General features: G+C 43.3%; 2 protein-coding genes across 2 annotated transcripts in view; both read left to right on the top strand.

The window, feature by feature from the left end:
* The first annotated feature begins 152 nt into the window (after positions 1 to 152).
* LOC112256901 (kinesin-like protein KIF3B) lies at positions 153 to 7528 on the top strand. Its single transcript, XM_024430456.2, has 8 exons — positions 153 to 2115; positions 2263 to 2364; positions 3009 to 3131; positions 3483 to 3601; positions 3697 to 3813; positions 4543 to 4654; positions 5141 to 5325; positions 6709 to 7528. The coding sequence occupies exons 1-8, from the start codon at positions 553 to 555 to the stop codon at positions 6863 to 6865; spliced, it is 2478 nt and encodes an 825-aa protein (XP_024286224.1). The 5' UTR covers positions 153 to 552; the 3' UTR covers positions 6866 to 7528.
* Positions 7529 to 7823: 295 nt separating this feature from the next.
* The window catches only part of LOC112255795 (putative Polycomb group protein ASXL2), a 28072-nt gene continuing 7946 nt past the window's right edge, over positions 7824 to 27949 (top strand). Inside the window, exons 1-8 of the mRNA XM_042326244.1 lie at positions 7824 to 8088; positions 10800 to 10882; positions 11297 to 11299; positions 11794 to 11902; positions 15539 to 15770; positions 23214 to 23332; positions 27262 to 27409; positions 27670 to 27729. Coding sequence (XP_042182178.1) covers positions 8032 to 8088; positions 10800 to 10882; positions 11297 to 11299; positions 11794 to 11902; positions 15539 to 15770; positions 23214 to 23332; positions 27262 to 27409; positions 27670 to 27729 — 811 coding nt within the window. The 5' untranslated portion in view covers positions 7824 to 8031. The remainder of the gene's footprint in view (positions 8089 to 10799; positions 10883 to 11296; positions 11300 to 11793; positions 11903 to 15538; positions 15771 to 23213; positions 23333 to 27261; positions 27410 to 27669; positions 27730 to 27949) is intronic.

Below are 27949 nucleotides of genomic sequence, written 5' to 3'. Positions count from 1 at the left end.
TTGTTTTCAATGAATGAACATTTTGTGCTAATCGGTTAATTTGTTATGCCTATTAAATCACATGTATTAAATAATTGCATTAGGCTACACCTGTTTACAAGGTTTCGCTTTAATCCAATTCGTTTTGTTGGTCACATGCCTTGTTCCTATTGTCTGCAGCAGTGAGAAGGGTGTGTACTGGGGATGTGGGCTGGCTGGCTGACGGCAGTGGTGGCGCAGCATCCTTTGTATCATGTAGCCTTGGTGCGGTGCGTGCGGATTAAGGGTGGAGACAGTTATCGTTGCCAGGATCAAGGATATTCATCAGTCGGAGGAAGTACTTGTAGTCTACGTGGTATAGGCTATGTCCGTGTGATTAGGTGTGCCCAAGTACAGAATGTTACCATTTTCTGCGAAAGCTATGAATTGGCTTACCTGGGTACCGCTCGGCGGAGGATGCTTCGAGAAAGAGGGGCAACATGAGTCATGATGCGCGATTAACGACAGATACAGTGGCTTTTAATTGTGTTGCGGAGAAATCCATTTTTATGGTCAAGGATCAAAGGAATAAATATGTCGAGACCGAAACCGTGCGAGGCGGTAAAGGTGGTGGTGCGATGCCGCCCTTTTAACAGGAGAGAGGAGACTATGGACAACGATAACATATTGGATGTGAATTCAAAACTGGGCCAGATCACATTGAGGAACCCGAGGGCGTCACCTGAAGAAGTCATGAAATCATTCACCTTTGATGCGGTCTACGACTTTGAGTCGAAACAGAGCGATATTTATGACGATACCGTCAGACCTCTTGTAGATTCCGTGTTACAAGGATTCAATGGTACAATATTCGCATATGGACAGACTGGGACAGGTAAAACATACACGATGCTAGGTATGCCCACAGACAATGAAAGAGGGATCATCCCAAATTCATTTAACCACATTTTTACACAGATCTCCAGGTCTCAGAATCAGCAATATTTAGTGAGGGCATCCTATCTAGAGATCTATAGGGAGGAGGTCAGGGATCTGTTATGTAAAGACAACAAGAAACTAGATCTCAAAGAGAACCCAGATTCAGGGGTTTATGTCAAAGATCTGTCTTCGGTTGTCACCAAGAATGTGATGGAGCTCGAACATGTCATGAACATAGGAGATGAGTCCAGGTCTGTGGGGTTCACCAATATGAACGAACGCAGCTCGCGGTCCCATGCCATCTTCATGATCACGGTGGAGTGCAGTGAGAAGGGTGCAGATGGAGAGGACCACATACGGGTTGGGAAGCTGAACATGGTTGACCTGGCTGGCAGCGAACGCCAGAGCAAGACGGGTGCTAAAGGGGAGCGCCTGAAAGAGGCCACTAAAATCAACCTGTCCCTCTCAGCACTGGGTAATGTCATCTCAGCTCTGGTGGATGGGAAGAGCACCCACATCCCTTACAGGGACTCTAAACTGACCCGTCTACTCCAGGATTCACTGGGTGGCAATGCTAAGACAGTCATGGTAGCCACTCTGGGACCAGCGTCCAAGCACTATGAAGAATCCCTGACCACCCTACGGTACGCAAACCGAGCCAAAAATATAAAGAACAAACCCAAAATCAATGAGGATCCAAAAGATGCTCTGCTGAGAGAGTTCCAGGAGGAGATTGCCCGCCTGAAGGCCCAGCTGGAGGAGCGAGGGACGCTGGCGAAGGAGAGGAGGAGAAGGAGGAATAGCAGAAGACTGACTAAAAGTATGATTGTTGAGGATGTAGCCCACAGAGAAAGGGATGCAGAGCTGTGGAAGGCACTGGAAGCAGAATGGAAGCGGAATGAGGAATACTATATAAAGGAGGAAGAAGAAAGCAAGATGATAGAAGAGGATGAAAAGGGGGTAGAGAGATTCAACTCCATGGATAACTCTGTAGAGGCCAGTCCCCAAAAAACTGTAACCTCCAGAATACCGATACATAGATTTAGCTCTGTGGATGATAGCCCCAAAAAGGCTTTTCCCACCAGCACCCATAGCAGCCCAGGGGCCAGAGAGAAATGGAAGCCATTTGGTGAAAAAGAACAGATGGAAAAGGAAAGGATGATGGACGACATGCAGAAGGAACAGGAAGCTATGGAAAAGATTATTGAGAAATATAAGGTGACAATACATTATTTTCTCTGTTTCTGTATGAGACAATAATGTGCATTTTGATATGTTTAATATGATACATTATTTATTGGTGATACAGAGCGTCCGCCCTTCCAATAATCAGCCATCCATATGGCCATGTGTCTTTCTCTCCAGGCAATGGAGAGCAAAATATTGGCTGGGGGAAAGAACATTATTGACCACACTAATGAACAACAGAAGATGCTGGAATTGAAGAGGCAAGAGATTGCAGAACAGGTGAGAGATCGTCTACAAACCAATAGGGTATGTTCATTTGATAGATTGAGGGATACATGGAGAAGGCAAAAAGCAACTAGGCTGTCACTCTACTATAACACAAATAGTGCTGTGTCTGATGACCCTGATGAAAGTGCTAATTCAATATTATTTCATGTTTCTCAATGTTCAGTACCAGTCAAATGTTTGGACACACCTACTCATTCAAGGGTTTTTCTTTATTTTTTACTATTTTCTACATTGTAGAAAGACATCAAAAGCAAAGCTTGGCTACTTTGAAGAATATAAAATATATTTAGATTTGTTTAACACTTTTTTGGTTACTACATGATTCCATATGTGTTATTTCATAGTTTTGATGTCTTATTCTATGTAGAAAATAGTAAAAAATTAAGAAAAACCCTTGAATGAGTAGGTGTGTCCAAACTTTTGACTGGTACTGAACATGCAGGTTTATTCATTGTTTAGTATCTCTGTGTTTACGTATCTTAGATTTTGGTCAGCACCTTGGAGTGCGGCTATGATATGAAAAACAAAATGTTGTATTGTTTACGTGCAGGCTAGGCCTCACTTTATTGTGAAACACGACTACACAAAGGAAGTTCCCACACTGGAAAATAAAAGTCATTTTTATTTGTATTTAGATAAGACGGGAGAGAGAGATCCAGCAGCAGGTGATGGCTCAGGATGAGGAGACGGGAGAGCTGAGAGAGACCTTCTCCTCCCTGCAGCAGGAGGTGGATCTCAAGACCAAGAAGCTAAAGAGGGTAAGATGGATTACTAACCAGCAGGGTTGGTGGTCTATTCCATTTCAATTCCAGTCAATCCAGAAAGTAAACCAAACTCCAATTCCAAATTTTCCTAATTGAAAAGCATTGAAGAGAATTTACATTTCAGTGTAAATCTGAATTGACTGGAATTTAAATGGAATTGACTCCAACCTTCCATATCCCTAAAGCCCATCAGGGATCAATATCATGACCTTATGTTTAATATAAAGGGATTTTAGACAGTGTTCTGATACAAAACCCTATTCCCTAATTTCTGGTTATTTTGATTAGGATATTAACATTCAATGGTTGTGCTCTCCTATTGTGTTTCCTAACTTGTTGATCCAGTTGTATGCCAAGCTGCAGTTGGTGAAGGCAGAGATTGGGGATGTCATTGATGAGCATGTAGTTACTAGACAGGAGCTTGAGCAGACACAGAATGAACTCACCAGAGAACTCAAGTTCAAGTAAGTTTTAATAACATATAATCACACAGACACACACAGACACACTACCCCAATTGGTTCACTTTTCATAATGTTGTTTTATGTGTTACCTGCAGGTATCTCTTAATTGAGAATTTCATCCCTCCCAAAGATAAGAACAAAATTATGAACCGGCTTCACTTTGACAGTGACGAGGACCAGTGGAGGTTTAGGCCCTTCGTTCCTTCCGAAAGGTCAGTGAGTTCACATAGTCTACGCTAGTCTATGCTATTCTATACTAGTCTTATGAGCTTAATATTCATTAAGTATTAAGTATTGCAATGGTAGCAAATATATTATTGACTGGTGCTGGGAGGACAGCCCTGCTAATCGGCCAGCCACTGCATAAAGGTATAGGTGGTCAGGGCAAACATTTTGGTGCTGGAAGGACAGCCCTGCTAATCGGCCAGCCACTGCATAAAGGTATAGGTGGTCAGGGCAAACATTGTGGTGCTGGAAGGACAGCTCTGCAAAGCCAGTTACAATAATGTCACTGATGAGGGTAACAATTTGATTCAAATCCAAATCAAATTTGTATTTGTCACATGCACCGAATACGACAGGTGTAGACCTTTACAGTGAAATGCTTACTTACAAGCCCTTAACCAACAATGCTTTAAGAAGTTAAGACAAAAAAAGATTAGAAAAGAAAAAAGATTTAAAAAAAAAAATTTAAGTAAAAAAAGATTAAATTAAAAATTTAAGTAACAAATAAGTAAACAGCAGCAGTAAAATAACAACAGCGAGGCTATATACAGGGGGTATTGGTACAGAATCAATGGTACCGGGTCAATTATTTCCTTGTTTCACATGTTTATGCAATCGAAGTTACTTTGTCACGTTAAGATACTGTCTATTATTTTCTTTGCACTCCTTAACTAACTCCTAAACTAGATTTTCCTCCCTTGCATATCTTATTGCAGTAAATCGGCTCATCAGGTGAAGCGAAGGCCCACGTCTGTGGTGGGATACAAGAGACCAATCAGCCAATATGCACAGATGGCTGTCACAGCAGGAGCTCCATGTCGATACCGGGTGGGTTGATGCTTGTTTTTTTTAATCCGTGGTACATTTTTCATATCTGAGATTGAACATAAAGGAAAAGTTTTCTTTTTTTACAACCGAATCTAAATGTCTTATGTAAATGGAATGTTATAGAAGGGCACCTTTTTTTGATTTCACTTGTTTTTGAGAATCTTACCCCAAACGGCAAATCACTTCCTCATCCTCGTTGTGGAGTATGGGTGCCCTAAAAAAACATGAACAGACTCCAAAAACACACAAATATGTATTTTTTTTAGAAAAGGTAAAGCTCTCAGTATAGTGATGCAGGTTTAGATGTGGTACGCATGAAATTGTGTCATTCCAAACTAATTGAGGGCCATTGACATACTGAACTGATTAGTGTTAAGAAATCAATTTCCACACATTTATTTATCATCAATTGCAGATGGTTTCCATCGTCATTGTTCATTATATTAAACTCCCTCTCTCTTTCGCGCTCATTCATTATTTCTGTAGGCTGAGAATGTGATGCTCCTGGAGCTAGATATGAGCCCACCCAGCATGTACAACCTCAACCTTAATGGAGCACACCTGGAACAGAACTTTGGAGGTCACGTTAGTCCCAGGAGAGACCTGCTAGCCAACGTCCCATTCAGGGACAGGACAACTGCATCAGGAAGGGTCCGGAAGTCACGATCCTGGTGAGTTACAGTACCTGTAGTAACCTGGTGAGTTACAGTACCTGTAGTAACCTGGTGAGTTACAGTACCTGTAGTAACCTGGTGAGTTACAGTACCTGTAATAACCTGGTGAGTTACCTGTAGTAACCTGGTGAGTTACAGTACCTATAATTACCTGGTGAGTTACAGTACCTGTAGTAACCTGGTGAGTTACAGTACCTGTAGTAACCTGGTGAGTTACAGTACCTGTAATAACCTGGTGAGTTACAGTACCTGTAATAACCTGGTGAGTTACAGTACCTGTAGTAACCTGGTGAGTTACAGTACCTATAATAACCTGGTGAGTTACAGTACCTGTAGTAACCTGGTGAGTTACAGTACCTGTAGTAACCTGGTGAGTTACAGTACATGTAATAACCTAGTGAGTTACAGTACCTGTAGTAACCTGGTGAGTTACAGTACCTGTAGTAACCTGGTGAGTTACAGTAGTAACCTGGTGAGTTACAGTAACCTGGTGAGTTACATTACCTGTAGTAACCTGGTGAGTTACAGTACCTGTAGTAACCTGGTGAGTTACATTACCTGTAGTAACCTGGTGAGTTACAGTACCTGTAGTAACCTGGTGAGTTACAGTACCTGTAGTAACCTGGTGAGTTACAGTACCTGTAGTAACCTGGTGAGTTATATTACCTGTAGTAACCTGGTGAGTTACAGTACCTGTAGTAACCTGGTGAGTTACAGTACCTATAATAACCTGGTGAGTTACAGTACCTGTAGTAACCTGGTGAGTTACAGTACCTATAATAACCTGGTGAGTTACAGTACCTGTAATAACCTGGTGAGTTACCTGTAGTAACCTGGTGAGTTACAGTACCTGTAGTAACCTGATGAGTTACAGTACCTATAATAACCAGGTGAGTTACCTGTAGTAACCTGGTGAGTTACAGTACCTGTAGTAACCTGATGAGTTACAGTACCTATAATAACCTGGTGAGTTACCTGTAGTAACCTGGTGAGTTACAGTACCTGTAGTAACCTGATGAGTTACAGTACCTATAATAACCAGGTGAGTTACCTGTAGTAACCTGATGATTTAAAACTGTAGAGGAGGACACTCAGAGTTCCTTCAGTATTTGCTGATTAACTGTTAGGTGATTTGTCCTACCTACTTTACTAATAATTGGCAGTGTTTAGAACCATGCATATCGTAATTTGATTTCTGACACGTTTCAACAAAACAGAATAGATGTACAACTATATTTGCTATGTTAGGCCTACTCTTGGGACAGCATTTTTGTGACAATCTTTGTTGCAGCTAAAACAATTCCATATGAAAGGATCCATATAAGACACTCAAGTTGCCAGCTGAATACGTAACATGCATTCCCTCTTCTTTATTCCCAGGTACCAGGCACCACGCTCATCCTCTTCATGCGTCTCATCCTCTTCATCATCCAGCTCTATAACATCAGGGCCCCAGACCCAGTGCTCTCCTCACCCCCAGAGACCCTCCTCAGCCATATACACTCCATTGGAAGGTTCCATTCCAGGGGGTCCCTGAGTCCAGATTCTAGAACATTCCAATGTATATCATATATGCTTATTTGCAAGGTCGAAAATATACAGGTTAGGACAATGTAATAATCCCATGCAGCAGTGTTAGAAGATAAACAATTTCATTGAACCAGCGCCTACAGGATTAGCATAAAAAATGTGACCAGTGGCCAGGAAATCAAGTAGTGAAGTGACTGTAGATCATTTGAAACGTAGATCATTTAAACGTTTGAATTAATAGAATGACAGCAAAACAGTTATGCTATGTGTTTGATGAGTAGTTAGCTGAAATGTACTACGATTGTGGTTATTTTCCAAGTTTGATGACAAACTTTCTGTACTGCTAACATTCACTTCCAGTCATTTTCACTCGCATTGCTAGCAATGAGGTACAATAGATTGCTAGTCCCATTGTTTATAATCCTTTTGCATTTATAGAGACATTCATGGGATTTTAGAATCCTCTTGTCCTAACCTGTATATCTGACCTGTCTGCATTATCAACAATTTCATAGTGTATTATTTCACCAAACACAATTGGTCTGTAAAAGTAATTTGCATTTGTGGAAAATATTGCACCGCTGAACTTTGACTAAAGTATATGACTAAAGTAATGTTTAGCTTTTGATGTACAGAAACATCAGAATAAATGGTACAAACTGTTACATAACATAACTTGTATGAGCCTACATTGTTTAGGGAATAGAGAAAATACCTGTCTTTCAAATTGAATGAACTGCCATTGGCCACAACAAATAGGGAGAAAAGGAAAAACACCTGCCTTAACGTTTTTCTTTTGTTGTTGAGGATTTACTCGGTAATATTCTATTTTATTATATTATATTTTAGTCTGAGCACCCAATCTCCCCAAAATGTTCTAATTTTCTCACAGTAATTACACTATTAATTATTGTGAGAAAATAACGGTATTATTTTTTATATAACAAAGATCATCTTTAAGATGCAAAACAAATGTGTATTCTATCAAAACTCCAGTGTTTAGTGACAGCTCCATTTGTACAGTAAGATGACATCTCTCTCGGGGTCACATGACACTCTCCTTACAGTAAAATACCAATATGGCAGAAGCGGTGGGTCTTGCGCGGTAACTAAAGCAACATAACACAGGAGCACACTGTCAAATTCAACACTAATCAGTACAAGACCGCAGCGATGAGGGAGAGACAGAAGAAAAAGAAGGGGAGGACATGGGCAGAAGCTGCTAAAACGGTATTTACTCTCGTTCTATTCAACGTTTGTTGTGCTTGTTTTCCCTTCGCTCCCACTAGTACAACTGTGTTTATGAGTTCATGACCCACTGGTGCAGACGAAATGTTGCTTATGCAATGCAAGGCCTTCTTGTCGGCTAGATAAGCACTGGAAGTCCATCAAGATTTGCTTGATAGTCTTGTGGCTTCATTTACAGCAAATAGCTATATCAATGTGTCCATGTAGTTTACAATTGTAGATAGGAAATTGCGAAGAGACATAATTCTTGTTTCGACCGCATACCTACGTATTATTGAGAAAATAACGTCTGTCTTGCGCTGTAAAGTAAACACCACCAAAGTGTTGCGCTAGCGTAGAGCTAGCCAGTTAGCAAGCTATGTTAGCTCTAATTAATACAATGTTAGAATTAATAAAATATATTGAAACATGCCCGTTGTCAAGTGTCCAAGTTAGATCTCCAGCTTAGCTCTAATCGCCCTATGTTGGTGGACACAAGCTCTAATGTTGAATAATGACCGATGAAAGACAGCTAGCATGGTAGCCAGCATTGCTAAGCTACAGTAGTTGGCTAGCTAGTAACTTAACTATAGCTAGCTAGCTAACGTTAGTACATCAGTAGTGTTTATAAACAATTTATAAAGGTGTTTTAGCTACCTGGTCACTGTATTGGCCATTCAGTAATCGTAAAATGCTTAGCTATAGCTACATGTATTAGCAAATCATTGCTGTTACATTGTAAGCAAAACACTGACACACTATATATACAAAAGTATGTGGACAGCCCTGCATTCGGTTATTTCAACCCCACCCATTGCTGACAGGTGTATAAAATCGAGCACAACGCCATGCAATCTCCATAGACAAACATTGGCAGTAGAATGTCCTTACTGAAGAGCTTAGTGACTTTCAACGTGGTATCATAGGATGCCACCTTTCCAACAAGTCAGTTTGTCAAATTTCTCCCCTGCTAGAGCTGCCCCGGTCAACTGTAAGTGCTGTTATTGTGAAGTGGAAACGTCTAGGAGCCACAACGGCTCAGCCGCGAAGTGGTAGGCCACACAAGCTCACAGAACGGGACCGCCGAGTGCTGAAGCACATAGCGCATAAAAATCATCTGGCCTCGGTTGCAACACTCACGAACGAGTTCCAAACTGCCTCTGGAAGCAATGTCAGAACAAGAACTGTTCATCGGGAGCCTAAGATCACCATTCGCAATGCCAGGCATCAGCTGGAGTGGTGTAAAGCTTGTCGCCATTGGACTCTGGAGCAGTGGAAATGCGTTTTCTGGAGTGATGAATCAGACTTCACCGTCTGGGTTTGGTGGATGCCAGTAGAACGCTACCTGCCCCAATGCATAGTGCCAACTGTAAAGTTTGGTGGATGAGGATTAAAGGTCTGGGGCTGTTTTTCATGGATCATGAATTATCATGGATTATTTCCAGTGAAGGGAAATCTTATCGCTGCAGCATACAATGACACTCTAGACGATTCTGTACTTCCAACTTTGTGGCAACCGTTTGGGGTAGGCCCTTTTCAGCTGTGCACAAAGCAAAGTCCATACAGAAATGGTTTGTCCAGATCAGTGGGGAAGACCTTTACTGGCCTGCACAGAGCCCTGACCTCAACCACATCGAACACCTTTGGGATGAATTGGAACGCCGACTGTGAGCCATATTTTAAAGTACTTTTATTGGTTGTCCTTGCTGTTGGTCCTTTTGCTGGTAGGAATGTAAGACAATATCAACAAGAAAGTATGATTACATGAACTTTATGTAATTATACTTTCCTGTGGATTCCTTTTCTCACATTCTAACCCCCCCAAAAGAACCAACCGCACCGACAACCGGTAAAGTGCTTTTAAAATATAATTTTATTCAACATGTTGGCATGTAGATGTCATGAGAGGACACTTTCCTGATTCAAACACTCATTTCTGCTGACATACAATTCAATGCAATTCAACGTCTGGTTTCCAGGCTACTTGCTAGGTAGCTGACATGACTACTATTCATATGAAAATCTTTGTGACATCTCATGGCTATGATGGTGGTGGGTGGTGTGATGGTCGTGCTTAGTCTTTCTCTTCTTACACAAATACACACACAAAGGAAGTGAATCATGTTTTGATGAGGTCATTTAGCTCTGTCTTATTCCCAGCAAGACATCTATTCTTTTGACACTGGGCAAAGGCATGCAGTACATAGCTACATCATTGGGCGGGAGTTGTCGACAGGCTCAGTCCCAGAGGTTGACTTTTTTGTCTAAATCAACCACACCACTAATGACTTAAAAACTCAGGGGTCGTATCCGAAGGAGTGCTTATCTAGGATCAGGCCCTCCCTCTCTGCCTAATCTTATTCCTTGTGATCTAAAAGGCTAAACTGATTCTAAATCAGTACTTGTATTCATAGTCAGAGCTATAACATGACAGCAGCGAAACTATAGAACAGCTCAGTAGAAGCTTGCTCATTTGGGCATGCTGTAGCGTTTTTCATTTGACCTCATACGTCAGAGCAATTTCATACTCCTAGGTACAACTATAGAATCGTGGGTTGATGATAATGTGTAGTAACACCGTAAGCAATGTGAATACTAGGACAGGTGGAAGTATGTTGTTGTCTATAGGCTAGATGTTGTTTACATTCCTCAAGTGGTTTTAAGCATGTATTACACTGCAATCCATTGACAGATTTTGTGCTGTATTTTTTCAGGTATTGGAAAAGTACCCGAACACACCCATGAGCCACAAAGAGATCCTACAGGTGATCCAGAGGGAGAGACTGAAAGAGATCAGGTAAATGAACCGGTTCTCATGTTTTTTGTGTGTTCTCAAAGGGAAAGGTACCTTAGACTACTTCGTTGACGCCTTCTTTAGCTTCCTTTAGTCCCCATCTCTGTTTGGACTTCAGTTTTGATACACAGGATCGGGGCCCCGTATTCATAAAGTGTATTGAGTACGAGTGCTGATCTAGGATCAGTTTTGTTCTTTTAGATCACAATGAGTAAGATTACATGTACAGGGTGGGACCTGATCCTAGATAAGCATTCCTACTCTGAGACGTTTTATGAATAATTTCCTATTGTATGATTGATTGCTCATGTTCTTTCTCTTTTTATGTTCCTTTTCTTGTTGGTAATTATTACATTCACATAATTCTAATTATTTAATTTCTTTTTTTGTTGAATTTTTTTCATTCTTGTCATCCAGAAGGTAAGAGAAAGCTAGTTGTGCCCAACCCCATCCCTTGACAAACTCACTAAAATGTTGTTTTATTTTTCCTATTGCATGTTATTTGCAACTTGTAACAACAACTTGTAACAACAAGTTTCAGCATGGCATTACGAACATGTTATTGCATGTTAGGTATTGTTATTTCAGCCAACACAGCCTAATCATTTCATCAGTTGCTGTTATACTCAGAATATAGTACATTGGTGCTTGATTCACACTATAGGGCCAAACTGAGCCAGGCCAAGCCGAGCTGTACTGGGTTGACCTGCTTGGCCTGGCTATGGTTCCACCATAGTTGCTGAAACTATGCTGGAAAGGGAAATGTGAAATCAAAAGGTCAGAGCGAGCACAGTACAGTTCAAGTCATCTCTTTATTGTGAATCAGGCATTACTGTCTCCTCCCTCCGGTGGCCAGTCAGCTGTCTGCTTCATTGAGTGTAACTGGCTGTGTTCCCTTTTCCCCTGTTACCTAGTGGTACTTCCCCGCTGGCATGTCTTAATGCTATGCTCCACACCAACTCTCGCAGTGAAGAAGGGATCTTTTACAAAGTACCTGGACGAATGGGGGTCTACACACTGAAGGTCAGTTTGTAATTTCTATGAATCAAACGCATGTAACAAATGAATGCTGACAAGTGAGATTGACATAGAGTTTTCAGATATGCCCTAGATTTTTTACTAATAGTCAGTGCTACATTATACAAAATGATATGTTAAAATCATTTATGATGACACTGCTGCTCTTTGGAAGGACATTTGAAAAGTAGAGCAACATTATGACTCACACAGCGAGCTTATCAGACAATTAGACATTCACATGAATCATTGTTCATTGCTCTGAATGTTAGGAGGCACTCAAAGAAGTCTGTGTTATGGGAGTGTGTACTGTATATACACGTATATATATATATACAGTGGGGCAAAAAAGTATTTAGTCAGCCACCAATTGTGCAAGTTGTCCCACTTAAAAAGATGAGAGAGGCCTGTAATTTTCATCATAGGTACACTTCAACTATGACAGACAAAATGAGGGGGAAAAATCCAGAAAATCACATTGTAGGATTTTTTATGAATTTATTTGCAAATTATGGTGGAAAATAAGTATTTGGTCAATAACAAAAGTTTATCTCAATACTTTGTTATATACCCTTTGTTGGCAATGACAGAGGTCAAAAGTCTTCACAAGGTTTTCACATACCGTTGCTGGTATTTTGGCCCATTCCCCCATGCAGATCTCCTCTAGAGCAGTGATGTTTTGGGGCTGTTGCTGGGCAACACAGACTTTCAACTCCCTCCAAAGATTTTCTATGGGGTTGAGATCTGGAGACTGGCTAGGCCACTCCAGGACCTTGAAATGCTTCTTACGAAGCCACTCCTTCGTTGCCCGGGCGGTGTGTTTGGGATCATTGTCATGCTGAAAGACCCAGCCACGTTTCATCTTCAATGCCCTTGCTGATGGAAGGAGGTTTTAACTCAAAATCTCACAATACATGGCCCCATTCATTCTTTCCTTTACACGGATCAGTCATCCTGGTCCCTTTGCAGAAAAACAGCCCCAAAGCATGATGTTTCCACCCCCATGCTTCACAGTAGGTATGGTGTTCTTTGGATGCAACTCAGCATTCTTTGTCCTCCAAACACGACGAGTTGAGTTTTTACCAAAAAGTTCTATTTTGGTTTCATCTGACATTCTCACAATCTTCTTCTGGATCATCCAAATGCTCTCTAGCAAACTTCAGACAGGCCTGGACATGTACTGGCTTAAGCAGGGGGACACGTCTGGCACTGCAGGATTTGAGTTCCTGGCGGCGTAGTGTGTTACTGATGGTAGGCTTTGTTACTTTGGTCCCAGCTCTCTGCAGGTCATTCACTAGGTCCCCCCGTGTGGTTCTGGGATTTTTGCTCACCGTTCTTGTGATCATTTTGACCCCACGGGGTGAGATCTTGCGTGGAGCCCCAGATCGAGGGAGATTATCAGTGGTCTTGTATGTCTTCCATTTCCTAATAATTGCTCCCACAGTTGATTTATTCAAACCAAGCTGCTTACCTATTGCAGATTCAGTCTTCCCAGCCTGGTGCAGGTCTACAATTTTGTTTCTGGTGTCCTTTGACAGTTCTTTGGTCTTGGCCATAGTGGAGTTTGGAGTGTGACTGTTTGAGGTTGTGGACAGGTGTCTTTTATACTGATAACAAGTTCAAACAGGTGCCATTAATACAGGTAACGAGTGGAGGACAGAGGAGCCTCTTAAAGAAGAAGTTACAGGTCTGTGAGAGCCAGAAATCTTGCTTGTTTGTAGGTGACCAAATACTTATTTTCCACCATAATTTGTAAAAACATTCATTAAAAATCATACAATGTGATTTTCTGGATTTTTTTTTCTCATTTTGTCTGTCATAGGTGAAGTGTACCTATGATGAAAATTACAGGCCTCTCTCATCTTTTTAACTGGGAGAACTTGCACAATTGGTGGCTGACTAAATACGTTTTTGCCCCACTGTACAGTTGAAGTTGGAAGTTTACATACACTTAGGTTGGAGTCATTAAAGTGGCATATGTACAGTTGAAGTCGCAAGTTTACATACGCCTTAGCCAAATACATTTAAACTGAGTTTTTCACAATTCCTGACATTTAATCCTAGTTAAAATTTCCTGTCTTAAGTCAGTTAAGATCACCACTTTATTTTAAGAATGTGAAATGTCAGAATAATTGAAGAGAGAATTATTTATTTCAGCTTTTATTTCTTTCATCACATTCCCAGTGGGTCAGAAGTTTACATACACTCAATTAGTATTTGGTAGCATTCCATTTAAATTGTTTAACTTGGGTCAAACGTTTCAGGTAGCCTTCCACAAGCTTCCCACAATAAGTTGGGTGAATTTTGGCCAATTCCTCCTGACAGCGCTGGTGTAAGGTTTGTAGGCCTCCTTGCTCACACACACTTTTTCAGTTCTGCCCACAAATTTTCTATAGGATTGAGGTCAGGGCTTTGTGATGGCCACTCCAATACCTTGACTTTGTTGTCCTTTAGCCATTTTGCCACAACTTTGGAAGTATGCTTGGGGTCATTGTCCATTTGGAAGACCCATTTGCGACCAAGCTTTACTTCCTGACTGATGTCTTGAGATGTTGCTTCAATATAGTATCCACATAATTTTCCTGCCTTATGATGCCATCTATTTTGTGAAGTGCACCAGTCCCTCCTGTAGCAAAGCACCCCCACAACATGATGCTGCCACCCTCGTTCTCCATGGTTGGGATGGTGTTCTTTGGCTTGCAAGCCTCCCCCTTTTTCCTCCAAACTTAACGATGGTCATGATGGCCAAACAGTTATATTTTTGTTTCATCAGACCAGAGAACATTTCTCCAAAAAGTATGATCTTTGTCCCTATATGCAGTTGCAAACCTTAGTCTGGCTTTTTTATGGCGGTTTTGGAGCAGTGGCTTCTTCCTTGCTGAGCGGCCTTTCAGGTTATGTCGATATAGGACTCGTTTTACTGTGGATATCGATACTTTTGTACCTGTTTCCTCCAGCATCTTCACAAGGTCCTTTGCTGTTGTTCTGGGATTGATTTGCACTTTTCGCACCAAAGTACGTTCATCTCTAGGAGACAGAACGCATCTCCTTCCCGAGCGGTATGACGGTTGCATGGTCCCATGGTGTTTATACTTGTGTACTATTGTTTGTACAGATGAACATGGTACTTTCAGGCATTTGGAAATTGCTCCCAAGGATGAACCAGACTTGTGGAGGTCTACAAAAAACAAATTCTGAGGTCTTGGCTGATTTCTTTTGATTTTCCAATGATGTCAAGCAAAGAGGCACTGAGTTTGAAGGTAGGCCTTGAAATACATCCACAGGTACACCTTCAATTGACTCAAGTGATGTCAATTAGCCTATCAGAAGCTTTTTAAGCCATGACATCATTTTCTGGAATTTTCCAAGCAGTTTAAAGGCACAGTCAACTTAGTGCATGTAAACCTCTGACCCACTGGAATTGTGATACAGTGAATTATAAGTGAAATAATCTGTCTGTAAAGAATTGTTCAGAGAAATTACTTGTGGCAAAATGGCAGATGTCCTAACCGACTTGCTAAAACTATAGTTTGTTAACAAGAAATTTGTGGAGTGGTTTTACGAGTTTTAATGACTTCAACCTATGTGTATGTAAACTTCTGACTTCAACTGTATATGTGTATGTTGTGTGTCTGTGAATAGAAGGACATTGGGGACGTGGTGAAGGAACTGTCTGAGGAGGGGTCGGATGTGAATGAGCTGTCTGAGGGGTCAGAGGAGCTGTCTGAGGAGGGGTCGGAGGTGAAGGAGCTGTCTGAGGAGGGGTCGGAGGAGGGCGGTAGTGATAATCTGTCTGATTCCCAGAGAAGCACAGAGAACAACAACTACAACGCTAACAACCAGGAGGGCAGGAGGGGACGGTGGAGGAGGAGAGGTACGCTACTACGTCACAATATATATACAACATCACTCTCCTTTTAATGAGGCAATGGGGAGGAGGAGAGTTAGGATATACAGATACCTGACAAAACAAAGGAAACACCAACATACAGTTGGGCCAACACGAGCTAGAACAGCTTCAATGCACCTTGGCATAGATTATACTGTACAGGTTCCTAGAATTCCATTGGAGGGATGCGACAATATTCTTCCATGAGAAATTCCATAATTAGGTGTTTTGTTGCTGGTGGTGGAAAACGCTGTCTCAGGCACAGCTCCAGAATCTGGTGACTGAGATGGAAATGGCATATTGTTTAAATTGTTTTCATGCTCATCAAACTATTCTGTGACCACTCGTGTCCTGTGGAACGGGGCATGGTCATCCTATGGGGGCATAGCCTGCCCCAGAGAGGAAGAGGCGAAGCGAGAGGTTTTACTCCACTAAAAATCTGTCCATGAAAAGAAGTGTATGTATGGAGGTCAATGATAGAGAGTCGAATTTGGTATTTAAAAAAAATGCTAATTTGCTACGTGACGCTTATTTGGTCAAATAGAAGTTTTGAAATGGTTAGGTTGTTATGAATGCACTGACATAAGTGGACGCACGTGGCATTTCAGCAACTTAACAAAAAAAAACGGCTTTATAATCAGAGTTGTGCCTGTTGTCGTAGAGATAGATAGAGGACTCTTCATGGATATATCCCGTTTTAGCATGGGCATTGCCAATGAGGGCTTCCACCACTTTAAAGTAGTCAACTAGGGTGGGGATTCCTATGAGTTGGGAGCAATCAGCCAATGAAGAAGAATAAGTGATGCTGTCACAGATGCAATTTTTCTTTTAAAAATAATTCAATTTCAACCTTTATTTAACCAGGTAGGCCAGTTGAGAACAAGTTCTCAATTACATCTGCGACCTGGCCAAGATAAAGCAAAGCAGTGCGACAAAAAACATCACAGAGTTACACATAGGATAAACAAAAGTACTATCAATAACACAATAGAAAAATGTACATACAGTGTGTGTAAATGGAGTAAGGAGGTATGGCAATAAATAGGCCGGTGTAGCGAAGTAATTACAATTTAGCAAATTAACACTGAAGTGATAGATGTGCAGATGATGATGTGCAAGTAGAAATACTGGTGTGCAAAAGGGCAAAAAAGTAAATAAAAACAATATGTGTCACGACTTTCGCCGAAGTCGGTCCCTCTCCTCGTTCGGGTGGTGTTCGGGCGGTCGACGTCACCGACCTTCTAGCCATCATTGATCCATTTTTTCATTTTCCATTGGTTTTGTCTTGTCTTCCTACACCCCTGGTTCCAATCCCATTCATTACATGTTGTGTATTTACCCTCTGTTTCCCCTCATGTCCTTGTCAGAGATTGTTTGTTGTATGTAGGTGTGTTATTTGTTCTGGTGTGTGATGGGTTTTGCACCCTATTATGTTATTTTTGTATACTTTGGTTTTCTGAGGTTTTTAAAAATGTTTATTAAACAGCTCAATTTTTACCAAGTTCATTCTCCTGCGCCTGACTTCCCTGCCACCAGCACGCACCGCATTACAGAATCTCTGACCACACTAGGAGAGGATACCCCGGCCATTGAGCTGGAGGAGCGCATTCAGGAGCATGCAGCAATGCTTTACCAACTTAGCACCGCCATGGATCGCGTTGTCCAGACTATGGACCGCTGGGAGAGACAGGGAGTTTTTCCTCGCCTCCACCAGCCCAACCGGGGTCTCTCTTGAGCTCCCCTTTCCCGCCTGAACCAAGTGGAATCCGTCTCTCCTTACCCCAGGAGTACGACGGGAGGGCTGCGAACTGCCAGGGGTTTTTGTTGCAGTTGAACCTTTATCTGGCCACCGTCCACCCGGCTCCATCGGACTGTGAGAGGGTGTCCGCCCTCGTCTCGTGCCTCACCGGGACAACCCTGGAATGGGCCAACGCTGTGTGGAGAGAGGGAGATGTGGCGTTGGACCAGTTTGAGGAGGTCACCCGCCGTTTCCGGTCAGTTCTCGACCACCCGCCCGAGGGTAGAGCGCCTCTACCATCTGAGGCAGGAGACGAGGAGCGCCCAGGAGTTTAGGACCCTGGCTGCCAGCCCGGGATGGAATGACAGGGCCCTGATCGACCATTATCATTGCAGTCTGCGCGAGGAAGTCCGGCGATAACGGTCTGCAGAGACACCACCCTCACTTTCGACCAGCTGGTGGATCTGTCCATCCGGCTGGACAACCTGCTGGCTACTCGCAGACGTCCAGATCGGGGTTTGGTAGTTCCATCCTCCCGCACACCCTCTCCGATACCTATGGAGCTGGGAGGGGCGGTATGCAGGGAGACAGGAGGGGGTTCCCGCTCGTGCACCATCTGTGGCCGCAGAGGTCACACTGCCTGTCGGTGCCGGATTGGGTCCTCTGGGAATCGAGGCAGCAGGCAGGGCGCTCTGGCGTCGACCTAGGTGAGCCGGCACCATTCTCACCCAGAGCCCTCTGTTGCACATATGTTTGTCTGTCACTTTTCCTGAGTTTTCCCCATATTCCCAGCATAAGGCGCTCATAGATTCAGGCGCGGCTGGGAATTTATTGATAGGGACCCCATTTTTCCCGTGGATGTGCCCTTCCCCGTTCACGCCTTAGAGAGTTGACCATTAGGGTCAGGGGTGATTAGGGAGAACACCGCGCCATTGGGTATGGTGACGCAGGGGGGTCATACGGAGAGAATTAGTCTCTTTCTTATTGACTCTCCTGCGTTTCCCGTGGTGCTGTCATAACCCCACTGTTTCTTGGCCACAGAGGGCTCTCACGGGGTGGTTGCGAGAGTGCTCAGGTAGGTGTTTAGGGGTTTTCGTAGGTGCTACAACGGTGGAGAGTCCAGACCAGGTCTCCACCGTGCGCATTCCCCTTGAATATGCCAATTTGGGCTCTCGCCTTCTCCAAAAAGAAGGCGACTCGATTACCACCTCATCGACGGGGTGATTGAGCGATAGACCTCCTGGTAGATGCTGCACTTCCCAGGAGTCACGTATATCCCCTCTCACAGGCGGAGACGGAGGCTATGGAAACGGAATCCCTGCGTCAGGGGTACATTCGGTCCTCCACTTCACCCGCCTCAGAGTTGATTTTTTGTGAAGAAGAAGGATGGGGGTCTGCGCCCGTGTATTGACTATAGGGGTCTGAATCAGATCACTGTGAGGTATAGTTACCCGCTACCGCTCATAGCTACTGTGATAGAGTCAATGCACGGGGCGCACTTCTTCACCAAACTAGATCTCAGGAGCGCTTACATCCTGGTGCGTATCCGAGAGGAAGACGAGTGGAAGACGGCTTTCAGTACCACCTCTGGGCACTATGAGTATCTCATCATGCCGTACGGGTTGATGAATGCTCCATCAGTCTTCCAAGCCTTTGTAGACGAGATTTTCAGGGACCTGCACGGGCAGGGTGTAGTGATGTATATTGATGACATCTTGATATACTCCGCTACACGTGCTGAGCATGTGTCCCTGGTGCGCAGAGTGCTTGGTCGCCTGTTGGAGCATGACCGTCAAGGCTGATAAATGCCTGTTTTTCCAGCAGGCCGTCTCCTTCCTTAGGGTATTGCATTTCCACTTCAGGGGTGGAGATGGAGAGTAACCGCATTGCAGCCGTGCGTAATTGGCCGACTCGCACCATGGTAAAGGAGGTGCAGTGGTTCTTAGGGTTTGCCAATTACTACCGGAGGTTTATCCAGGGTTTTGGTCAGGTGGCAGCTCCCATTACCTCACTGCTGAAGGGGGGCCTGGTGCGCTTGCAGTGGTCAGTTGAAGCGGACAGGGCTTTTGGTCACCTGAGGGCTCTGTTTACCTCGGCTCCCGTGCTGGCCCATCCGGATCCCTCTTTGGCATTCATAGTGGAGGTGGACGCGTCTGAGGCTGGGATAGGAGCTGTGCTCTCTCAGCGCTCGGGTACGCCACCGAAGCTCCGCACCTGTGCCTTCTTCTCAAAGAAACTCAGCCCGGCGGAGCGAAACTATGATGTGTGGGACCGGGAGCTGTTGGCTGTCGTCAAGGCATTTGGAGACATTGGCTTGAGGGGGCTAGACACCCTTTTCTCATCTGGACTGCCCACCGTAATCTGGAGTACATCTGGGCGGCGAGGAGACTGAACCCTCGCCAGGCAAGGTGGGCTATGTTTTTCACCCGTTTTGTATTTACCCTTTCATACAGACCAGGCTCCCAGAATGCAAAGGCAGACGCATTGTCCCGGCTGTATGACACAGAGGAGCGGCCCATGGATCCCACTCCCATACTCCCGGCCTCTTGCCTGGTAGCACCGGTAGTGTGGGAGCTGAACGCGGAAATTGAGCAGGCGTTGCGTACAGAGCCCGCTCCCCTTCAGTGTCCGGCTGGGCGTATGTACGTTCTGTATGCTGTCCGCGACCGGCTAATCTATTGGGCCCATACGTCACCCTCCTCTGGTCATCCTGGTATCAGTCGGACGGTGCGCTTTCTGAGTGAGAAGTACTGGTGGCCCACTTTAGCTAAGGATGTGAGGGTTTATGTTACCTCCTGCTGGGCGTATGTACGTTCCATCTGCTGTCCGCGACCGGCTAATCTATTGGGCCCATACGTCACCCTCCTCTGGTCATCCTGGTATCGGTTGGACGGTGCGCTTTCTGAGTGAGAAGTACTGGTGGCCCACTTTAGCTAAGGACGTGAGGGTTTATGTTACCTCCTGCTCAGTGTGCGCTCAGTGCAAGGCTCCTAGACACCTGCCCAGAGGTAAGTTACAACCCTTACCACAACGGCCATGGGCCAACGGCCATCCACCTGTCAGTGGATTTCCTGACTGATCTTCCTCCTTCACAGGGAAACACCACTATCCTGGTCGTTGTGGATCGTTTCTCTAAGTCCTGCCGCGTCCTCCCTCTGCCCGGTCTCCCTACGGCCCTACAGACTGCGGAGGCCTTGTTTACACACATCTTCCGGCACTACGGGGTGCCTGAGGATATAGTGTCTGATTGAGGTCCCCAGTTCACTTCAAGGGTCTGGAAGGCATTCATGGAACGTCTGGGGTTTCGGTTAGCCTTACCTCAGGTTTTCACCCCGAGAGTATCGGGCAGGTGGAGAGAGTAAACCAGGTTGTGGTAGGTTTCTGAGGTCCTATTGCCAGGACTGGCCGGGGGAATGGGCAGCGTTCGTGCCCTGGGCAGAGATGACCATCACCGCAGTGAAGCCCCGGTGTTCGCACCAGGGGATCGGTGGGGGGGGTACTGTCCCGACTTCCGCCGAAGTCGGTCCCGCTCCTTGTTCGGGTGGTGTTCACTGACCTTCTAGCCATCATTGATTGATCCATTTTTCAATTTCCATTGGTTTTGTCTTGTCTTCCTACACACTTGGTTCCAATCCCATTCATTACATGTTGTGTATTTACCCTCTGTTTCCCCTCATGTCCTTGTCAGAGATTGTTTGTTGTATGTAGGTGTGTTATTTGTTCTGGTGTGTGATGGGTTTTGCACCCTATTATGTTATTTTTGTATACTTTGGTTTTCTGAGGTTTTTAAAAAACAGCTCCATTTTTGCCAAGTTCATTCTCCTGCGCCTGACTTCCCTGCCACCAGCACGCACCGCATTACAATATGGGGATGAGGTAGGTAGTTGGGTGTGCTATTTACAGATGGGCTATGTACAGCTGCAATGATTGGTAAGCTGCTCAGATAGCTGATGCTTAAAGTTAGTGAGGGAGATACAGTGCCTTGCGAAAGTATTCAGCCCCCTTGAACTTTGCGACCTTTTGCCACATTTCAGGCTTCAAACATAAAGATATAAAACTGTATTTTTTTGTGAAGAATCAACAACAAGTGGGACACAATCATGAAGTGGAACGACATTTATTGGATATTTCAAACTTTTTTAACAAATCAAAAACTGAAAAATTGGGCGTGCAAAATTATTATTCTACAGGATGCAAATTTCTTTTTGAAAAAGCTAGCCTTTGCTTTCCTAACTGACTGTGTGTATTGGTTCCGTACTTCCCTGAAAAGTTGCATATCGCAGGGACTATTTGATACTAGTGTAGTACGCCATAGGATGTTTTTGTCTGGTCGAGGGCAGTCAGGTCTGGAGTGAACCAAGGGCTATATCTGTTCTTAGATCTACATTTTTTGGAAGGGGCATGCTTATTTAAGATGGGGGGAAATTACTTTTAAAGAACAACCAGGCATCCTCAACTGTTATAGCTATAATGGCACAGATACAAAGATGATTCCTCTGTCTATCTCTATGGCCTCGTGTATACACATGTAACTGCCCTCTCATTGGCTAGAGTGGTCCCACCTGATCTCGCCTCTTTCATCTTTGAGGACATGTATTTACATTATTAGAGCGGTCACTCTAATATCTTGTCAATATAATAGACAAACTTGGCCTGCCCAGCATTTTTATACATGACCCTAAGCAAGATGGGATGTTAATAGCTTAATTAACTCAGGAACCACACCTGTGTGGAAAGCATCTTCTTTCAATATACTTTGTGTCTGTCGTTTTCTCAAGTGTTTCCATTATTTTGGCAGTTGCCTGTATGTCAGCTTCACCTTTTTCCATGATGACTAGGCTATATAATTGCACTACTTGAAATTGACTGAAATGGGTGCTGATGCTCATTTGGGTGCAGACCGTTACTCTGTTTGGGTGCCAGGCCCACCCAAACATGAAGTTATTGTGGTGTTTCTATTTTCCCTATTGAGTTTGCAGCTTTACATCTTGTGATAAATACTGTACATACATCAGACTGTTTCCCATCTTAGTAACACTTTAGAAGGAGTTTTAAGTTTCGGCCATTTCTGTCATTATTTCTTTCCTGTTATAACAGGAAATCGTTTTTTTTTAAATTATGTTTGAGCCACACTTCCTCATGTACACATATGAATGAGTTAAGGAAGTAATAGCTTATCTTCTGAACACAAGGACATCTTGTTTTCTGTTTTTGTTTTCTATTGTTATTGTTTTTAATACCGTTGCAACAAAAAAAATCAATCAGAGCAAATGCATTCAAAAGAACCACAGAGACACAAGTCAAAGGGTTACAGCTACGGTGAGTGAGAAATGAACATGCAAGCCTTGTAAAAAAAAAACAGGAAATAGCTGTTGTTTTAAGTAATATTGCTACTAGCAGGTGGGTTTTTGGTGGTTGAAAAGACAATTATTCATTTAAAAAGGCAAACTGTTGTGTATGTCTTCATCAATCTTTTGATGAATTCATTAACTAGATGCAAAATATTTGATAGTGTATGATCTCAAAAAAACATCTACTTTGGTGTATCCATCTTAAAGATGAACTGAAACACTAAAATAACATCAATTTCATGTTGATGTTATCAGCTTTTTGGATGTGAACATTTCTAAGCCTAATAATGTGTTGTTGACTGTCTATCTAAGTTGTGCTATGTTGTGTTTCCTTCGCAGGGCCTTCCAAGCTGCCGCCCGCTCCGTTGTCTCCTCAGCCACGCTGTTCATCTCCCTCTGTCCCCAGCAGCAAGCTCATCTCTCCTTCACAGAAACACTGCAAGAAGGCCCTCAAACAGGTACAGTAGCCTAGGGTGCTGATGCTCCATCGTCTTCGGTCTCAAATTCACTGGTTAATAGAGATGTAAAAGAGATGTTTTCTCAACAAACCTAATAAAGGTTAAACAAGGTACTGCTGCTGACCTGTTGCCTCCTGAGTGCCTATCTGTGTCTCAGTGATGCTCCCTGTGCTAATATAGCTCTAATTTCTGAAATGTGGCTAATAAAATACCAGTTTTGTCAAATAAATGCAGACATGACGTTCACGGTGCTTGTTAAATTTAACCGCTTCTTTGTTACAAAAACATATTGTGTAAGTTATTTGAAAAACACAATGGGGTGTGGGTGAGAGGGGAAAATAAACACCTTTTGCTGAGTTGTATTAATTTCCTCACAAACCTTGCCATTGGTCTTCCTTAGCTTGCATCTGAAATGGCAACCTATTCCCTATATAGTGCACAACTTTTTACCAGAGCCCTGCTGGTCCTGGTTAAAAGTAGCACACTATATTGGGTGCCATTTTGGTCGCACCATTAGCCTTTTGTGCTCTGCATAATTAGATTTCAGTTGATTGCAGATCGTAATGAGTTCCATTTGCAATGCTGTGGAATTTTCAGCTGTGTATGTAAGAACAGTTTTATGGGTTTATTAGGCAAAAAGAAACCCTAGTCAGATGAAGATTTGGCTCCAAGGTGAGGCACACAGAGTAGACATTGGGTTTATTTTCCGTCTGTAACTGTTATATACTGGGACGGCAGGTATACTAGGCGTTAGAGCGCTGGTTGCAAGATCAAATCCCTGAGCTGACAAGGTAAAAATCTGTCGATCTGCCCCTGAATGAGGCAGTTAACCCACTGTTCCTAGGCCGTCATTGAAAATAAGAATTTGTTAATCTTTTCGGGCTAGGGGGCAGTATTTTCACATCGGGATGAAAACCATGCCCAAAGTAAACTGCCTGCTACTCAGGCCCAGAAGCTAGGATATGCATATTATTAGTAGATCTGGATAGAAAACACTCTGAAGTTTCTAAAACTGTTTGAATGATGTCTGTGAGTATAACAGAATTCCAGGAATTATTATTTTTAGGTCACTCTCTTTTCAATGGGGTTTCATTGGGAATCTAGAATTCTAAGGCAGTTGCTTGCAGTTCCTATCGCTTCCACTGGATGTCAACAGTCTTTAGAAATTGGTTGATGTTTTTCCTTTGTGTAATGAAGAAGTAGCCCTGTTCAGGACGAGGGTCGAGTGAAGTGTACTGTTTGATAGAGGCGCGTGACCTGAAAAGCACGCTCCACTTTGTTTTCCTCCGGTATTGAACGCAGTTTATCCCGTCTTTGTCAGACATGTTTGGACAAAGATTACAGGTAATTTATGAGATATTTTGTAGTCGTGTGGCGCGAGTTGGAACCTGTGTTTTTCTGGATCAAACTCGCCAAATAAATGGACATTTTGGATATATAACGACGGAATTAATCGAACAAAAGGACCATTTGTGATATTTATGGGACATATTGGAGTGGCAACAGAAGAAGCTCGTCAAAGGTAAGGCATGAATTATATCTTTATTTCTGAGTTTCGTGTCATGCCTGGCGGGTTGAATTATGATTGTCTGTCTTTGTTTGATGGGGTGCTGTCCTCAGATAATAGCATGGTTTGCTTTCGCCGTAAAGCCTTTTTGAAATCTGACACAGCAGCTGGATTAACAAGAAGTTGATCTTTAATCCTATGTATAACACTTGTATCTTTCATCAATGTTAATGATGATTATATCTGTAATTTGATTTGGTTCTCTGCAAATGGACCAGATGTTATTTGAGAATGCATTACTGAACATAACACGCCAATTTAAACTGAGGTTTTTGGACATAAAGAGGGACTTTATTGAACAAAACAAACATTTATTGTGTAACATGGAGTCCTGGGAGTGCCACCAGATGAAGATCATCAAAGGTTAGTGATTAATTTAATTGCCTTTTTTTGACTTTTGTGAGGCCTCTCCTTGGCTGGAAAATATCTGTATGGTTTTTGTGGCTAGGCGCTGTCCTAACATAATCGCATGGTGTGCTTTTGTCGTAAAGCCTTTTCGAAATCTGACATGATGGCTAGATTAACAAGAAGTTAAGCTTTAATTTGGTGTATTGCACTTGTGAATGTATGAAAGTTAAATATTTCTAATATTTTTATTTTTATTTCGCCATTTCACCGGATGTTGTCGAAACGTTCCGCTTGCGGAACCCCTAGCCGTAAAAGTTTTTAACTGAATTGCCTAGTTAAATAAAGGTTAAATTAAGAAGAGAAAAAAAATACTGTAAAAATAGAAAGAATGAAGAATAGTGAATGATTTGGTCTCGTGAAAATGTAGGCTAATGCAACTTATTTCATTGTGTAATTTTTTAAATTCATTTACCTGATAGACAGTATGACTAATTTGCGATAGTGATGATTCTAAACTCATCAAAAGAAGAAACGTCCCTCTTTCAGGACCCTGTCTTTCAAAGATAATTCATAAAAATCCAAATAACTTCACAGATCTTCATTGTAAAGGGTTTAAACACTGTATTCCATGCTTTTTCGATGAACCATAAACAATTAATGAACATGCACCTGTGGAACGGTCATTTTGACACTAACAGCTTACAGACGGTAGGCAATTAAGGTCACAGTTATGAAAACGTAGGACACTAAAGAGGCCTTTCTACTGACTCTGAAAAACACCAAAAGAAAGATGCCCAGGGTCCCTGCTCATCTGCATGAAGGTGCCTTAGGCATGCTGCAAGGAGGCATGAGGACTGCTGATGTGGCCAGGGAAATAAATTGCAATGTCCGTACTGTGAGATGCCTAAGACAGTGCTATAGGGAGACAGGACGGACAGCTGATCGTTCTCGCAGTAGCAGACCACGTGTAACAACACCTGCACAGGATTGGTACATCCGAACATCACACCTGCGGGACAGGTTCAGGATGGCAACAACAATTGCCCGAGTTACACCAGGAACGCACAATCCCTCCATCAGTGCTCAGACTGTCTGCAATAGGCTGAGAGAGGCTGGACTGAGGGCTCGTAGGCCTGTTGTAATGCAGGTCCTCACCAGACATCATCGGCAACAACGTTGCTAAGGGCACAAACCCACCATCGCTGAACCAGAGAGTACTGGCAAAAAGTGCTCTTCACTGACGAATCGCGGCATTGTCTCACCAGGGGTGATGGTTGGATTCGTGTTTATCGTCGAAGGAATGAGCGTTACACCGAGGCCTGTACTCTGGAGCGGGATCGATTTGGAGGTGGAGGGTCCGTCATGGTCTGGGGCGGTGTGTCACAACATCATCGGACTGAGCTTTTTGTCATTGCAGGCAATCTCAACACTGTGCGTTACTGGGAAGACATCCTCCTCCCTCATGTGGTACCCTTCCTGCAGGCTCATCCTGACATGACCCTCCAGCATGACAATGCCACCAGACATACTGCTCGTTGTTAAGTTTGCTGAAAATAAACGCAGTTGACAGGGAGAGGACGTTTATTTTTTTGTTGAGTTTAGAATACATCACATGATATACACTACACATTTGGTTCAAAATGTTAATTATAAACTGGGTCGTTCGTGCCCTGAATGCTGATTGGCTGACAACCGTGGTATATCAGACCGTATACCACGAGTATGACAAAACATTTATTTTTACCGCTCTAATTATGTTAGTAACCCGTTTATAATAGTAATAAGGCACCTTGGGGGTTTGTGGTATATGGCCAATATACCACAGCTAAGGACTGTATCCGCGTTGCGTCTTGCCTAAGAACAGTCCTTAGCTGTGGTATATTGGCCATATACCACACCCACTTGGGCCTTAATGCTTAATTATGCCACGTAGAGTCTAAGACAGGAGCTGACATTCATCTTGGCACTGGTAAATAATCTATCATTTTCCTTCTTCCTCTTCTCTGTCCCCCAGGCCCTGAAGCAGCAGCAGCAGAGGAACCAGCGGAGACAAGGGGGCATGCCCACAACCTCCAGCCCTAGACTACTGCTTAAGACTGACACCATTGCCACTAAGTCCGGTAGACTACTGCTTAAGACTGACACCATTGCCATTAAGTCCGGTAAGTGACAGACTTCCACATATCCAGTACACTACGTTGTTGATATACATCCTTAGTAGAAGCCTACAGGACACACAAACAATCACTGTCGATGGAGTCTAACACTAGTCTCTACCCTTATACAAAGCAGTGTGGTAATGGCTTTCTTATCCAAGTTCTAAAAAAGGGGGGGGGAACATATTAAATGCAGTGTATCCACTTGTGTGGCTAAATTGTGTTTCAATCGAATCGTGTTCCTCTCTCTCTGTCTGACCAAGCAGACTCCTGTCCTGCTGCTGGTACCAGGAAGATGTCCCAGAGGTCCAGTCGACTCAGTGCACGTCAGTAGTAGACTCATCCAGCTCGTCTTTGTCATTTACATATAGCAGGCCAGTATACATGCCAGTCTGTTGGACTGGTCCCAGATCTATTTGTGCTGTCTTGCCAACTCCTATGGTTAATGACACGTCAAACATAGCAACAACCATAGGAGTTGTCTACAGCACAAACAGATCTGGGACCAGGCTCAGTATAGTACCAAGTCTCTGTATCCTCTCTTGT

Source organism: Oncorhynchus tshawytscha, linkage group LG08 (assembly GCF_018296145.1).
Source record: "Oncorhynchus tshawytscha isolate Ot180627B linkage group LG08, Otsh_v2.0, whole genome shotgun sequence".
Classification (NCBI taxonomy): domain Eukaryota; kingdom Metazoa; phylum Chordata; class Actinopteri; order Salmoniformes; family Salmonidae; genus Oncorhynchus; species Oncorhynchus tshawytscha.
Note: the sequence above shows the minus strand (reverse complement) of the source record. Positions and strands in the feature narration are given on the sequence as shown.